Source organism: Cucurbita maxima, unplaced genomic scaffold (assembly GCF_002738345.1).
Source record: "Cucurbita maxima cultivar Rimu unplaced genomic scaffold, Cmax_1.0 Cma_Scf00027, whole genome shotgun sequence".
Classification (NCBI taxonomy): Eukaryota; Viridiplantae; Streptophyta; class Magnoliopsida; order Cucurbitales; family Cucurbitaceae; genus Cucurbita; species Cucurbita maxima.
The window spans coordinates 384,974-398,106 of record NW_019272043.1 but is presented as its reverse complement, the minus strand read 5'-3'; the positions used below and the strand labels follow the sequence as shown (position 1 = coordinate 398,106).

The 13,133-nt window shown below is 39.1% G+C and overlaps 3 protein-coding genes across 5 annotated transcripts; 1 reads left to right on the top strand and 2 right to left on the bottom strand.

Annotated features, from left to right (window-relative positions):
• The first annotated feature begins 343 nt into the window (after positions 1-343).
• Positions 344-3,557, top strand: LOC111499916 (probable protein phosphatase 2C 4). 2 transcript variants are annotated; one of them, XM_023151643.1, is made up of 4 exons: positions 347-2,198; positions 2,272-2,385; positions 2,793-3,057; positions 3,150-3,557. In XM_023151643.1, exons 1-4 carry the CDS (start codon positions 552-554, stop codon positions 3,263-3,265), a joined length of 2,142 nt encoding a protein of 713 aa, XP_023007411.1. In that variant the 5' UTR covers positions 347-551; the 3' UTR covers positions 3,266-3,557. The 2 variants fall into 2 exon arrangements, with proteins under 2 accessions (XP_023007412.1, XP_023007411.1); XM_023151644.1 differs by lacking the exons at positions 2,793-3,057; positions 3,150-3,557 and adding an exon at positions 2,444-2,773 and having other exon boundaries at positions 344-2,198; positions 2,272-2,405.
• An 823-nt stretch (positions 3,558-4,380) lies between these two features.
• Positions 4,381-9,519, bottom strand: LOC111499915 (U-box domain-containing protein 33-like). The gene is made up of 7 exons (XM_023151642.1): positions 8,707-9,519; positions 8,415-8,533; positions 7,428-7,537; positions 6,752-7,322; positions 6,098-6,646; positions 5,288-6,010; positions 4,381-4,714 (listed from the first exon to the last, which is right to left on the bottom strand). Exons 1-7 carry the CDS (start codon positions 8,996-8,998, stop codon positions 4,532-4,534), a joined length of 2,547 nt encoding a protein of 848 aa, XP_023007410.1. The 5' UTR covers positions 8,999-9,519; the 3' UTR covers positions 4,381-4,531.
• A 958-nt stretch (positions 9,520-10,477) lies between these two features.
• Positions 10,478-12,744, bottom strand: LOC111499546 (actin). 2 transcript variants are annotated; one of them, XM_023151120.1, is made up of 5 exons: positions 12,662-12,744; positions 11,985-12,057; positions 11,505-11,898; positions 10,796-11,409; positions 10,478-10,709 (listed from the first exon to the last, which is right to left on the bottom strand). In XM_023151120.1, exons 2-5 carry the CDS (start codon positions 12,042-12,044, stop codon positions 10,644-10,646), a joined length of 1,134 nt encoding a protein of 377 aa, XP_023006888.1. In that variant the 5' UTR covers positions 12,045-12,057; positions 12,662-12,744; the 3' UTR covers positions 10,478-10,643. The 2 variants fall into 2 exon arrangements, with proteins under 2 accessions (XP_023006888.1, XP_023006889.1); XM_023151121.1 differs by having other exon boundaries at positions 11,985-12,044; positions 12,662-12,741.
• Positions 12,745-13,133: the final 389 nt, after the last annotated feature.

The following is a 13,133-nucleotide window of genomic DNA, read 5'->3' as shown; positions in this document are numbered from 1 at the left end:
CATCCAACTCGCCGATTTATACGCGTGCTAAACGTTTCCTGCGGATTAAACTCGGGTCGTCGATTTTAAAATGGGGCCCACTTCACCCGCGCGTGAGTGTAACACTTGTCCACTTGAGAAGGTTAAGGATTTAAAAAAATATATATTTATATTTATATTTATCAACGCTAAATTAAAGAAAGCTGTCTATATTTGAGTCCGAGTTAAACAACCAACTATAGTCAACGCCCCACCCTACGGAAAATAATGAAATTTAAACTTTATTTTATTTTTTAAAATTTTTAATTTTTAATTTTTATAGATTTGAAACCAAGACGGCGTTTTTCTTATTTCAAACAATCGCTACTCTAAAGTCAACGCCTTTGTCTCTCTTTCTCTCTCTTCTGCCTCGTCTTCTTCTTCATCTTCCACTCGTCTTCCGTTTGTTCTCCATTTTTCTCTCTGTGGACACTATGAAATATCCATATCATTAGCTGTTTTGGTCACTGAAAAATTCGATTTTGTTTCTAAAGTTTTCAATTTTTTTTTTTTTTTATATAAAAGAAATCCCGATGGGCAACGGGATTGGGAAGCTCGGCGTTTGCTTCACCGGAATTAGCGACGGTAGGCGGCGGCCGGATATTTCTGTTCTGTTATCGAATCCACTCGATGAAGGGCTTGGACACTCGTTCTGCTATGTCCGGCCGGATCCTTTGAGGCTGTCGTCTTCAAAAGTTCATTCCGATGAAACCACCACTTTCCGATCAATTTCCGGCGCCTCTGTAAGTGCCAATACATCGACGCCTCTTTCTACGGCTCTTGTTGATCTGTATTCGTACAATAGCATTGATCGAGCGGCGGCTTTTGAGAGTTCGACTTCTTTCGCTTCAATTCCTTTGCAGCCGATCCCTAAAAACATGATTAATTCGGGTCCGATTCCGGGTAATTTCAGTGGAATCCCTAGTTCGGGTCCTTTGGAAAGAGGGTTTTTATCGGGTCCAATTGAACGAGGGTTTATGTCGGGTCCATTGGATCGGGGGATTTTTTCGGGTCCTCTTGATAATTCTACATCTTGCGAATTTCAGAGAAGTTTCTCTCATGGTGGAGGATTTAATTCCAGATCTGGATCGAGAAAAGGCCGGCTAATTCGGATTTTGAGAAGCGTAATTTCGAAGTCGATTTATCGAGGGCAAAATTCCATTGTGGCTCCAATTAAAGCGGTAAAAGAACCCGATTGGATCGTCATGCCCGAGAAACATAATGAGAATTTGACTGTGAGTAGTTTAAATTTCAGTAGTGAGGGAAGTTTGGAAGACGATGATTCAATGGAGAGCCAAAATCTGCAGTGGGCTCAAGGAAAAGCAGGGGAAGATCGTGTTCATGTGGTGGTTTCGGAAGAACATGGTTGGGTTTTCGTCGGGATTTACGATGGATTTAACGGTCCTGATGCTCCTGATTACCTTTTATCGAATCTATACTCCTTTGTTCATAAGGAACTTAAAGGTTTGTTATGGGATGAAAAGCTCGATTCTGCCGGAGTCGCCGCTCCGGCAACTTCCCCTGTTCGATCTGAGAATCATCCTTGTCCAGAAACAAGAGATTGTTCGCAGGTTAACGCTTGTTCTCAGTGTGTTGAACAAGAGAATCATCCTTGTGCTAGTGGCGATGCGAATTCTGGATCAAATTCGAGGAGAAAAAAAGGTAAGAATTCAAGAGGAAAGTTCAAAGGAGCTTCTGAGAAATGGGAGGATAATCAGCGGAAATGGAAGTGCGAATGGGATCAGGAACGATTAGAGCTCGATCGGAGGTTAAAGGAGCAGTTGAATCGATCTGCGTCGTCGAACGGTTCGAGGTCGATTAATCATTCGGATGTTTTGAAAGCTTTGTCCCAGGCATTGAAGAAAACAGAGGAGGCCTATTTGGATATTGCAGACAAGATGCTCGATGAAAATCCTGAACTGGCTTTGATGGGTTCTTGTGTGCTCGTGATGCTTATGAAGGGAGATGATGTTTATGTGATGAACGTTGGCGATAGCCGAGCTGTTTTAGCGCAGAAGGCGGAGCCCGATTATTGGCTCGGGAAGATTCAACAGGATTTGGAGAGGATTAATGAAGAGCCAGTTCATGACATTGAAGCATTAGATGGAGATAGACAATTCACATCAGCTAACCTTGCTGCTTTTCAGCTTTCCATGGATCACAGCACCAGTGTTGATGAGGTGATTGAGTGTTCTTTAGGCTTTGTTCTGAAATGATGTGAAAGATTTAATTCTTTTGTGATTTGGTTTACAGGAAGTTCAGAGAATAAAAAATGAACATCCTGATGATGCTGGTGCCGTGATGAACGACCGTGTGAAAGGCTCGTTGAAGGTTACTCGGGCGTTCGGTGCTGGGTTCCTCAAACAGGTTGGTGATCTTTTCAAAATACCATGCCTTGCTCTTATATGAATTGTTCCTTTCAAGCACTTTTGAATGCGTAATTGGTCTGGCTCGTTATGAATTGAATTGCATTAATCTCGACCGCGAATGTTCGTATCTCTACCATTTTTCGTCCTGGTTGATTATACTCGTTCGAGTTGTTATCATTTAATCAAGGCATGGAACTTGTCTCATCATTCTTATCCACTGATTCATTGATGAAAGTGATAAGCATCTTAATATCTCGACTCGATTCAGCCTGTCGATCCCATGAGTTATGCTTGTTAAATGAACTGGCTGCTTTGCCATAGGGACTGAGAACTGAATCATCTTCTTCACCCTGGACTGATGCAAAGTTGTGCATTAACATTGGTCATTTTTGTTCTTATGAGCAGCCTAAATGGAACAATGCACTGTTGGAAATGTTCAGAATCAACTACGTCGGGGGATCGCCATATATCAATTGTCTACCATCTCTCTACCACCACAGATTGGGACCAAAAGACAGGTTTTTGATACTATCATCTGATGGACTCTACCAGTACTTCACGAACGAGGAAGCTGTTTCGGAAGTCGAACTTTTCATCACCTTGCAACCCGAAGGAGACCCGGCACAACATCTGGTTGAACTACTGCTGTTTCGGGCTGCAAAGAGAGCTGGTACAAAACAACACCCACCCTAAATGCTTCTCTCTTGTCGTCTTTTCAAAATATGAACACTATGCTGAACTTGGCTATATGGTTATATACAGGTATGGATTTCCACGAGTTACTCAAAATACCACAGGGTGACCGGAGGAAGTACCACGACGATGTATCGATCATTGTAATTTCATTAGAAGGGAGGATCTGGAGATCCTGTGTATAAAATAGTGGAAAGAAGCAGGTAGATGATATAGAGAAGAACTCAGTAAAAGGTCAGGCTTTTTTCTTTATGTTCATTTTTCTCTTTTTTCCCTGATCACCATTGTAAGAAACGGCGATTAAGGTTCTTGGAATTGCCTCATGAACTTAATTCTGCAGTTTACTTGGTGGCAAGGAGATGTAAAGTGCAAAAGCTTGTTCTTTTTTAATAAAAAAAAGAAAAGAAAAAACTGTCAAAGAAGGAAAAATTTGTAATTTCTGAATAATTGATCTTATATTCCTTTTTGAACAATGGTCTCTCCTCTCTTCTTCTTCTTCCTGTTCTCTTTCTGGGTCTTCTCTCAGTCATCTCTCAGTATTTGTTTCTGGCCATCTCCGATGGCATGAGCTGACGGTTCGTAGGGGTTCCAGTCGAAAGACCGTTCCCGATCAATGATTTACAGAAACATATTTCATCAAGAAACATTGAAACATCAATACATTCAATGTTTTCAAGGAATTGACCTGTTAAACAATGCTTAGAACAATCAATTCCCTTTGCATTTCAACCAGAGTAGTTGCAGTTTGAAAATTTTGTATGGAATTTAATTCGAACCCCAAAAAAGGAAGAGAGTAAATATGAGCTGATCAGCTCAACTGACTTATTTAATAGAGTTGGATGCGTTGATGTAGTTGGAGTAATAAATCAGACAAAGTTGACCAAAACAGAGTGAAGAAGAGACAGACCCACCAATTAAAACTCAAGACAGTGGCAGCCACCGTCCGACAGAACAGTGGGTCCCAAACGAGGTACAACAGGACACGTGGGGAAATGAGAATGTAAGGTAGAGATTGAGATAGGAAATGGATTAGTTATGATTCTCCCAACTGTTATCTCCTCTGGAATTCTATCAGTAAATGCAAAGGAAATATCAGTTGGGAAGATGAAGAGTGAAGGGCAGACCCTCCATTCTCTCTCATTTTGGGACATTAAATTTTGACATATAGGAGATTGAGTGCCCTTTGAACTGCACTCAGCTGTCTACTGATTCCTTTGCACCTCAGCTGTAGGACACCTTAACCTTCGGACTCTCTTATTTATGATTCTTGTTTGGTTGGGAAGTAATACTCCAGAATTTAGGGGGAAAAACCAGAGCAAAGATGTATTTTATTTCTGCAAAATTTCAAGTATCTACACTGACGAAGGATGGCATAGGAACATAGACATAGCTTTGTGATAATATAAACAACATATTATACACCAATCAGACCTGTTAGATAGGTGGGATTGTCAAACTCTGGAAAGCCAATCTTGAATGGCAAGACGCACAGCATGATTTGGAGTAAGCTGCGGGTGGCTGAGTTTCAAATTGGTCATTGGAGAAGTTTCCCGGCCATTGCTTAACCATTCACGTATAGCTTCTCCTTCGTACGTGAAACCATCTGCAGCCACTTGGGGATCCAGCATGATCTCCTGAAACAAATCCAGTATATACGTGGAGTTAGAGAAGAAAACGAAACATTCCTTATAAGGGTGTGAAAATCTCTCCCTAGCATACGCGTTTTATACCCGTGAGGGGAAGCCCAAAGGAAAAATCCAAAGAGAAAAATATTTGTTGGCAGTAGGCTTGGGCTGTTACAAATGGTTTCAGAGATAGGTTATGGGGCGGTGTGCCAGCGAGAACACTGGGACCCAAGGAGGGTGGATTGTGAAATTCCACATTAGTTGGACAGGGGAGCAAACCATTCCTTACAAAGGTGTGGAAACCTCTCCCTAGCATACGAGTTTTAAAACATTGAGGGGAAGCCCAGAAAGGGATGCCCAAAAAGACAATATCTACTAGCAGTAGGCTTGGGCTGTTACAATATGTGAGCCCATAAAATCATGATTTTGTTCCTAAGAGATTCAAACATGAAGGGCACTAGCTTTAGCTTTCACTACCAAAGTAAATTTCAAAACCATTTTAACATGAAAGAACTTTCTAGCATGTTGTAAATCATTGGTAAACAAATACACACATTTGAAAAAAGATAAGAAACCACTAACCTGAAGAATGGGGCACAAGAAATAAGATGGCACAGGTCTCTCTTCTGAGACATGCAGTTGCTTTAATTCTCTCACGAGACTAGGTGTCAGCTCAGGTCGATCACTCCCCTTCAGTTCACAACATTGTAGACCAATGTCTAGGAACCGCTTAGCAACATCAATAGGCCACTCTCCCGCAGACAAGTCTAAAACGGACTCGAGTTGACCAAATGAAATGGCCTTGCGCAACTCACCTACTAATCCAACTATTGGTTTCCCTGTGAGCAACTGCAAAATGATCAGCCCAAAGGAATAAACGTCAGACTTGGGCGTGAGAACTCCATCTCGCTGACACTCTGGATCTGTATATGAAAAGGCACCCTTTGGTTCAGTGCTTCTCCTAAAACTTGGGCAGTACAGTGTGTCTTCAGATATCAGCCTGTAAATACCAAAATCACAGATCTTGGAGATGAATTCAGAATCCAAAAGAATGTTTTCAGGCTTCAGATCCCCATGGACAGTGTTTTCAGGTTTTGAAGAGTGCAAGAAGCAAAGGGCACTTGCAATTTCAGCGATTATCCGTGCTCGAGTCTTCCATGTCAGCGGAGGAGTATTGCCTTTAGGGAAAAGGTGATTTTGGAGGTTCCCATGGGGAAAATACTCGTATACCAAAGAGCAGGCTTCCGTGCATACACCAAGCAAAGTCACCAAATGAGGATGTTGTAGTTTACCCAATACTTCAACCTGCAAGCAGAAGAGAGGCTAATTTGAATCATCAGCCTTAAACACAAAGAAGAATAGATCTTTTAATATCTGGTTTAGAAATTTGACCTCATTTTGAAACTCAGCTGGACCCAATACATAATGTGGATGCAGCTTCCTTATGGCAACAGTCTTACCCAACATTTCACCCTTGTAAAGACAACCATATCCTCCCTGAGCAATCTTGAAGCTTTCAGAGAAGCCACATGTGGCTGTTTGTAGTTCCAACAATGAAAATTCAGCCAGCTGAGTTTGATTCTCCACAAATCCGATCGATCTGTTATAATTTGCAGAAGCAGCCTTCTCATGTTTCCATTTGGACAGCCAATTCAGAGCATCTATCTTTTGGCTTTGAATCGTCTGCTTTTCCTTCCTGAGAGCTGCAATGGAAGCTTGTATAATTTTGAGTTCTGTAATGGCTTCTTCATGCTTTCGAGTTACTTGCCGTGTCTGAGTGTCAAGAAGAGTAAGAGTTTTCAATGTCCTCTCTAGCTCCTCAAGTATTTCAGTTCTTTCTTCTGAGAGAGTTTCTTTCTTCTCAATGGTAGTCCTCAACATTCTCTCAATCTCTTTCCTAAGATCAATTTCATGTTCATTGACACATTTGAAGACCTTGAACTAAAAGTAAACAAAAGATTATCTTAGATTGATAGAGTAACTAAATTCTTATGACAGGGCATCCTAGAAGTAAGTTCATACACAATGCATAAAAATTATGGTTACCTTTTTTATGGATTCTGCAGCACTTTGTTCCATCTTTCTACACATCCAATGCATCTCAATTGCTTCATTCCTTGATGCCTCTGCTTCTATAACGGCATCTTTAAGTTCACCATATAAACCCCTTTCCTCAACCCTTGAATCAGAGCTTGTTGACTCTCTCCCTTCAACTGATGAATGTCCTGAATCAGAGCTTGAGCTAGCAGGACTGGAAGAAATCTGCAGAGGGCAGGGAAAGTATCTATCCGAAGAACTCGACACAACGCCTTCTACATCAAAGGGTTCCTTGTTAATGCAGTTTAAGCCTTCAATTATAGCATTAGCAGAACTAGATTGAGAATCTTCCAGGTTGAATGAGTGACTCTCATCATTCAGAGATGACTGAGCAGGAAAGTTTTCTGTGATAGCCAGCTCGGGAAGAAACAATGATGAAGCAGAACTTGAGCCTTCAACAGCTTCTCTGGTCCATACATGCTTCCCTTTGTTGACAAACCATATCTCACATGGAAAGGGGATATTTCTGGCAGCATAATCTGCTTTACTAGAGCTCTTCTTTACTTTCACTTTCACACAACTGCATTAAACATTAACGAAGAACAGATGATCTAGAGCAATATAGTATGAATTCTAAGAAAAAAGGCCGAATCGGGTGAAAACAAATGATCAATGCTCAACTTACCTATCCGCCATGGTCCCCATGACAAGCTTCCTAACTTTGAATTTGTTAACCAAATCTACTATCCCTGTGTGAACTTGTTCAGCTTCCATTAGAACAATACCAGCTTTGACCTGTAAAGGTAACTCCTAAATGAGATAACCCAGTAAAGAATAAATGAGAACGAAGTAATTTAGTTCCATGATGCCAACTAGTATGTTCAATTATGTTTTTCCAAGTTGCTGTCTCAGTTGGAGGTATGAATGACGACATTGAAAGTCCTAAGAACACAAGAAATACTCCTACCCATTAAGACAAAAGGAAAGATAATCTCATCAAAATTGGGATTCTCACTCACAATTGAGGTAAGGTATCAGCCTTTGAAGCATACAATTAGGAGATTTGTATAACTCAAAAACTATGATGGATGAACATAGATCATTTTTATGATTTCTTTCTTTTAATACCCTAAGTAGCCAAGCTAGCTTATGCACAACTCAACCCTATAACATTGTTGGATGAAAGTCCCACATCGGCTAATTTAGGGAATGATCATGGGTTTATAATCAAGAAATACTATCTCCATTGGTATGAGGCATTTTGGGGAAGCCCAAAGCAAAACCATGAGAGCTTATGCTCAAAGTGGACAATAACATACCATTGTGGAGAGTCGTGTTCAACTAACATGAGTATTACGAAATTCAGAAGATTTTAAAATCTCGAATAAGTGGCTACATACAATGAGGTTTGAGCCAATCGTTGTATGAAGAAATAAAAAAGCACAAAGATGATACCTTCTAAAACTCATATGCACATATAGATTATGGTATGCACAAGCATGTGGAAGCTAGGATGTTATTATGTATCTTAAAGCATAGTCAATGGAGAGCACCAGAAGACATGGAAGCTAAATAGCTTAAGATTTAGCCATTTTGAACTAATATTTAAGAACTAGAAGTCTTTCAGCTTCGCAATTCCACATAAAATAAAGCAAAAACGTTTAAATCAGACCTTGGTTCTATGGCAAAATCCCAAGTAGTTTTCAAGAACCCGAGAAGTTTGTTCCCACTCCTTCTTCCTGTATGCAGCCACCACATCTGTATTCGCCTGGCTTGCAGGTAGCTTCCCTACTGCATTGAAATTAACGCACCATGGTTATACAATGGCAAGCCTAGAGTAAATGAACAAATCATTTCAAATCCCAATTACGATTTGAATCACAAGGAAACTGCAATTGGGCAACGATTTGGATCCGGAATTAGCAAGTTCTGAAGAAATAACATAGAATCAAGAAGAAACTCACGTAGCGTGGGAATGACAGAAGAGAGCTGATGAACATGGAGGAGACGAATTTGTTTATCACGAAAGCGACGGAATGTCCAACGAAGCAAACTTGCAGACTTCTCAACTGATTTGCCAATAGCCACATAAACAAAATCAGCGCCGTCGTCGTCGTCGCAAGAAGCTTCTTCGACGACGCCACGCAAACGAGGGATCACCATCGGAAGAAGCAAAGACGAAGACGAATAGAAGCCATGAAAGGCGTTAAGAGAAGAAGGAAGATGAGGAGGATATGGCGGATTCAAGAGCTCCATCAACTCCGATCAGAAGCCAGAGGCGAAAACAGAGGCAAACGACGGGATGTGGGGGAAAAGGAAGGCATGTGGCGCGTTTATCTCTCCGAAACACCTATAACTGAGATTTGCCTTACGCCTTTCTTTATACTCTCTGAAGGGAATAATTCCTTTTCTGCTGCTTTATTCCAAACAACCCTTGACTTTTGCGCAGACTTGACATCGACCCAACCATAAGAATTTAGGGCTTTTTCTATTCTTCTTCGTTTTCGTCTGAAAATCAGTCCGCCATTAACGCTCCTCGCCAATTGCAGACTCTTCTTCTTCTTCTTCTTCTTCTTCTGGCCCTTTCGTTGCCGTCTCCATGGAAGAAGACAGAATTGAGGCTACTTAAGGTCACTGCAAGAATCTCTTTAACCAGTGATTTTGATGGGATTTGAATCTGAGACGCAGTGCAAAAAATTAGCCACAGAATCAATGATCTTCCCTTCCTCCATTATTGTTGGAATCTTGCAGTTCTTCCCGTCAAACACATAAGAAAGATAAAGTGGTGAAACTTTTTTTTTTAGAACTTTTTGTCTAAAAAATATAATTTTATCATATTTTCTATAAATATATATATCTTGGGTAGTTTTATTTATTTATTTATTTATTTTTACTACTTATTAGTAGAAGTTATATATAAATGGGATAAAATTTTGTTTAATAATTATTTTTACAATAAATAATTAAAAAAGGGAGATGGATGAACATTAATGGAAATGGAGCGAGAAATTATTTTTTTTATGTTTACCAATTGCCATAAACTACAAAATAAAATAAAATAAAATAAAATAAAATACACTTTTCTGCTATTGGTCCAGAGGTAACAACTTATTTAAAATAAATATTTAGAAGAAAAAAAAAAGAATCTGACTGTTCTGATTGGATTAGAAACACTAATGATTGATTAGGAAAATAAACGTGGAAATTCATAGTCAAATTAGCCAACTGTTGGATCATAATGCAATTTGTGGAGATGAAAATTATCTTTAATTTATTATCCATTATTCAAGCTAAAAAAAAATTAAAGCACAAAAATATTTATTAATTTTGAGTTTATATTATAAAATAACAAATTCATTATAAAATAATTATTTTTAGATATCAAACACAAATTAATAATTATTTTGCATCTTATATATATAATTTTTAAATTTTTTTTGATGAGTACGTGAATTGGGTGTGGAATATAATAAAAGAAAAAGGGAAGAATATTCGAGGATAATTCTTTAGGATTTAAATGTTATTTTATTATTTTAAATATATTTGGCACCCAATGGATTGCATGCAGATGTCGCTGTCAGACCAAACTGCTTACGCTTATGCCCATCGAATATTTATAAATTTATTATTTTTTTTTCATTAATTGATACTATATGTTATTAAAATTAATTTGATTAATTTCTATTATTTTCAACTAATAATTCAAGAGAGAGACAAAAAAAAAAAAAAAACCAAGGCTGCATAACGGCACAGCGGCCGGAAAATTCTATATCAATAAGCGATATCATATCGCTTTTATGAAGTGATGAGTTTAAATAAATAAATAAATACCGAAAAAATTTAGGAAAACAAAACAAAATGCAGTCGTACTGGTTGGTTGCAGCAGGTTTGGCTGGGAAAATCAGAAGCATTTCCTGTGCACAATGGATGGGCCAGACTCATCATACTCGGCCTTTGCAATCCACATCTGCAGTCCGTTTTTAAATGATTAACTGATTTGATATGATATAGTAAGTAAATGTGTTTATCAATGATGATCAACGCTAGACATACCTGCTGAAACGTGCTGAGTGAGGCTAGAATGGAGCCACCAATCCAGACACTGTACTTTCTTTCAGGAGGAGCTACCACCTTAATTTTCATGCTGCTTGGGGCTAATGCAGTTATTTCTTTGCTCATTCGATCAGCAATGCCTGGGAACATGGTTGTTCCTCCACTAAGAACAATGTTTCCATACAGATCCTTTCTGATATCAACGTCGCATTTCATGATGGAGTTATAGGTTGTTTCGTGGATGCCTGCAGCTTCCATTCCAATCATTGAAGGCTGGAAAAGAACTTCAGGGCATCGGAAACGTTCTGCACCGATTGTGATAATCTGCCCATCTGGAAGTTCATAACTCTTCTCAACAGATGAACCAGTTTTGGAAGTTTCAAGTTCTTGCTCGTAATCGAGGGCAATGTATGCTAGTTTTTCCTTCACATCTCTCACAATTTCGCGCTCTGCTGAGGTGGTGAAGGAGTACCCACGTTCAGTCAAGATTTTCATAAGGGCATCAGTGAGATCACGGCCAGCAAGGTCGAGACGAAGAATGGCATGGGGGAGAGCATATCCCTCATAAATTGGGACAGTATGACTGACACCATCACCAGAATCCATAACAATACCTGGAGGAAATTTGAACCAGATAATGGAAAAAAGTTAAAAATTATTCTGTAAATTCGCTCGATGAAATCAAAGCTCGTCTAATCAATCTGCTTACCAGTTGTGCGTCCACTAGCATAGAGCGAAAGAACAGCCTGAATGGCAACATACATGGCAGGAGCGTTGAAGGTCTCGAACATGATTTGGGTCATTTTTTCACGATTTGCCTTAGGATTCAGAGGGGCTTCAGTGAGTAGGACAGGGTGCTCTTCAGGAGCCACTCGGAGTTCATTGTAGAAGGTATGATGCCAAATTTTCTCCATGTCATCCCAATTGCTCACGATACCATGCTCTATAGGATATTTCAAAGTCAATATACCTCGTTTGGACTGAGCCTCATCCCCAACATACGCATCCTTTTGGCCCATACCAACCATCACACCAGTATGCCTTGGTCGACCTACTATACTAGGGAACACGGCCCTTGGAGCATCATCTCCAGCAAAGCCAGCCTAAAATTGACCATATCAATTGAAAATCAAAGATCTCCCTAACAGACGGACATACATCAGAATATATGAAGTGTGCAGAGACATACCTTAACCATTCCAGTTCCGTTGTCACAGACGAGTGGCTGGATATCCTCTCCTTCTGCCATCTTCGATTAAACATTAAAAAAAACATTCAGAACAATAAACTAGACTTAGAAAGAGAGAGGAAAATCAGGACTAAACGATTTATTTGCCATTAAAAATTTAAGCACAAAATAATTAAACATGTCAAACACATCATTAATCAGCCAGAAAGATCACGATCTGCTAAATTTTCCCATAGATAACCTTTTATCTTCCTTTTTTCGAAAAAAATGTATACAAAAGAACGATGATGAAACTGATTCACAGTAATTTTCGGTCTAATCGAAACAAATGCAATGATTAAAAAAAAAAAAAAAACAGAAACACTCTCCTACTTTCATCTCCAAATGAAAATGAAAGAAAACGCTCATATAAACAATCGTAAAGACAAAGAAGACCAAAATCAAAATCGGAAGAACAACAAAATTTGCAACTGCATGGATTTGTACATTATAATAGATAGGAATCAGAGTTTGATTTACTGATCCTTCATACAATGTGATCCGAACAACAATCTAAGAATAAGCAACAACAACAACATCACCATCATCAAAACAATGCCACTTAGCGCTACAAAGAATCACATTACAGGCATTTTTCTCAGAAAAACAACAGAAAGCGGAAGAAAATCGCATCGTACCGGAAAGATTAACGAAAGCGCTAATAAGGTGAGAAAGAAAGTGGCTGTGATCCGAGCTGCACTCCTTTACGTTCGAAGACGGTAAACGCAGAAATATGAAGCAATGCAAAATGGAAATGCGGATTTAAATAAACACTCAGCTGAAGACAGATCTGTGCCGTTAATAAGATGATGATCATTGACGCGATCAAAGCTGACAAATGACACGTGTCATGAAGATATGGATTCCCGATAATACAGGCTGTTTTGTAGTGCTTTCATCGATACGAGTGGACTTGCTCCATTCAACAGCAAGGCCCGGCCCATTATTCTCCGCGATTATTTCGGACCCGCCTGATTAAAAAAAAAAGCCCATTTTGGCCCATACTTTAAATTCAAGATAAATTTCTATATTTTTCCCAAATTATTCCATTATAATTTTTAAAACAAAAAAAAATTAAAAAATAAAAATTAAAACTCATTTCATTTTAAT

What these genes read in the sequence shown, in the direction of transcription:
- LOC111499916 (XM_023151643.1), top strand. Translation starts at nt 552, where the DNA reads ATGGGCAACGGGATTGGGAAGCTCGGCGTTTGCTTCACCGGAATTAGC. An exon ending in ACAGCACCAGTGTTGATGAG is followed by an intron (nt 2,199 to 2,271) that starts GTGATTGAGTGT and finishes TTTGGTTTACAG; the next exon opens with GAAGTTCAGAGAATAAAAAA. An exon ending in GTGCTGGGTTCCTCAAACAG is followed by an intron (nt 2,386 to 2,792) that starts GTTGGTGATCTT and finishes TCTTATGAGCAG; the next exon opens with CCTAAATGGAACAATGCACT.
- LOC111499915 (XM_023151642.1), bottom strand. Translation starts at nt 8,998, where the DNA reads ATGGAGCTCTTGAATCCGCCATATCCTCCTCATCTTCCTTCTTCTCTT. An exon ending in ATGGGGACCATGGCGGATAG is followed by an intron (nt 7,323 to 7,427) that starts GTAAGTTGAGCA and finishes TGTTTAATGCAG; the next exon opens with TTGTGTGAAAGTGAAAGTAA. An exon ending in TCTTGTGCCCCATTCTTCAG is followed by an intron (nt 4,715 to 5,287) that starts GTTAGTGGTTTC and finishes GATTTGTTTCAG; the next exon opens with GAGATCATGCTGGATCCCCA.
- LOC111499546 (XM_023151120.1), bottom strand. Translation starts at nt 12,044, where the DNA reads ATGGCAGAAGGAGAGGATATCCAGCCACTCGTCTGTGACAACGGAACT. An exon ending in ACGGAACTGGAATGGTTAAG is followed by an intron (nt 11,899 to 11,984) that starts GTATGTCTCTGC and finishes GGTCAATTTTAG; the next exon opens with GCTGGCTTTGCTGGAGATGA. An exon ending in TGCTAGTGGACGCACAACTG is followed by an intron (nt 11,410 to 11,504) that starts GTAAGCAGATTG and finishes AATTTCCTCCAG; the next exon opens with GTATTGTTATGGATTCTGGT.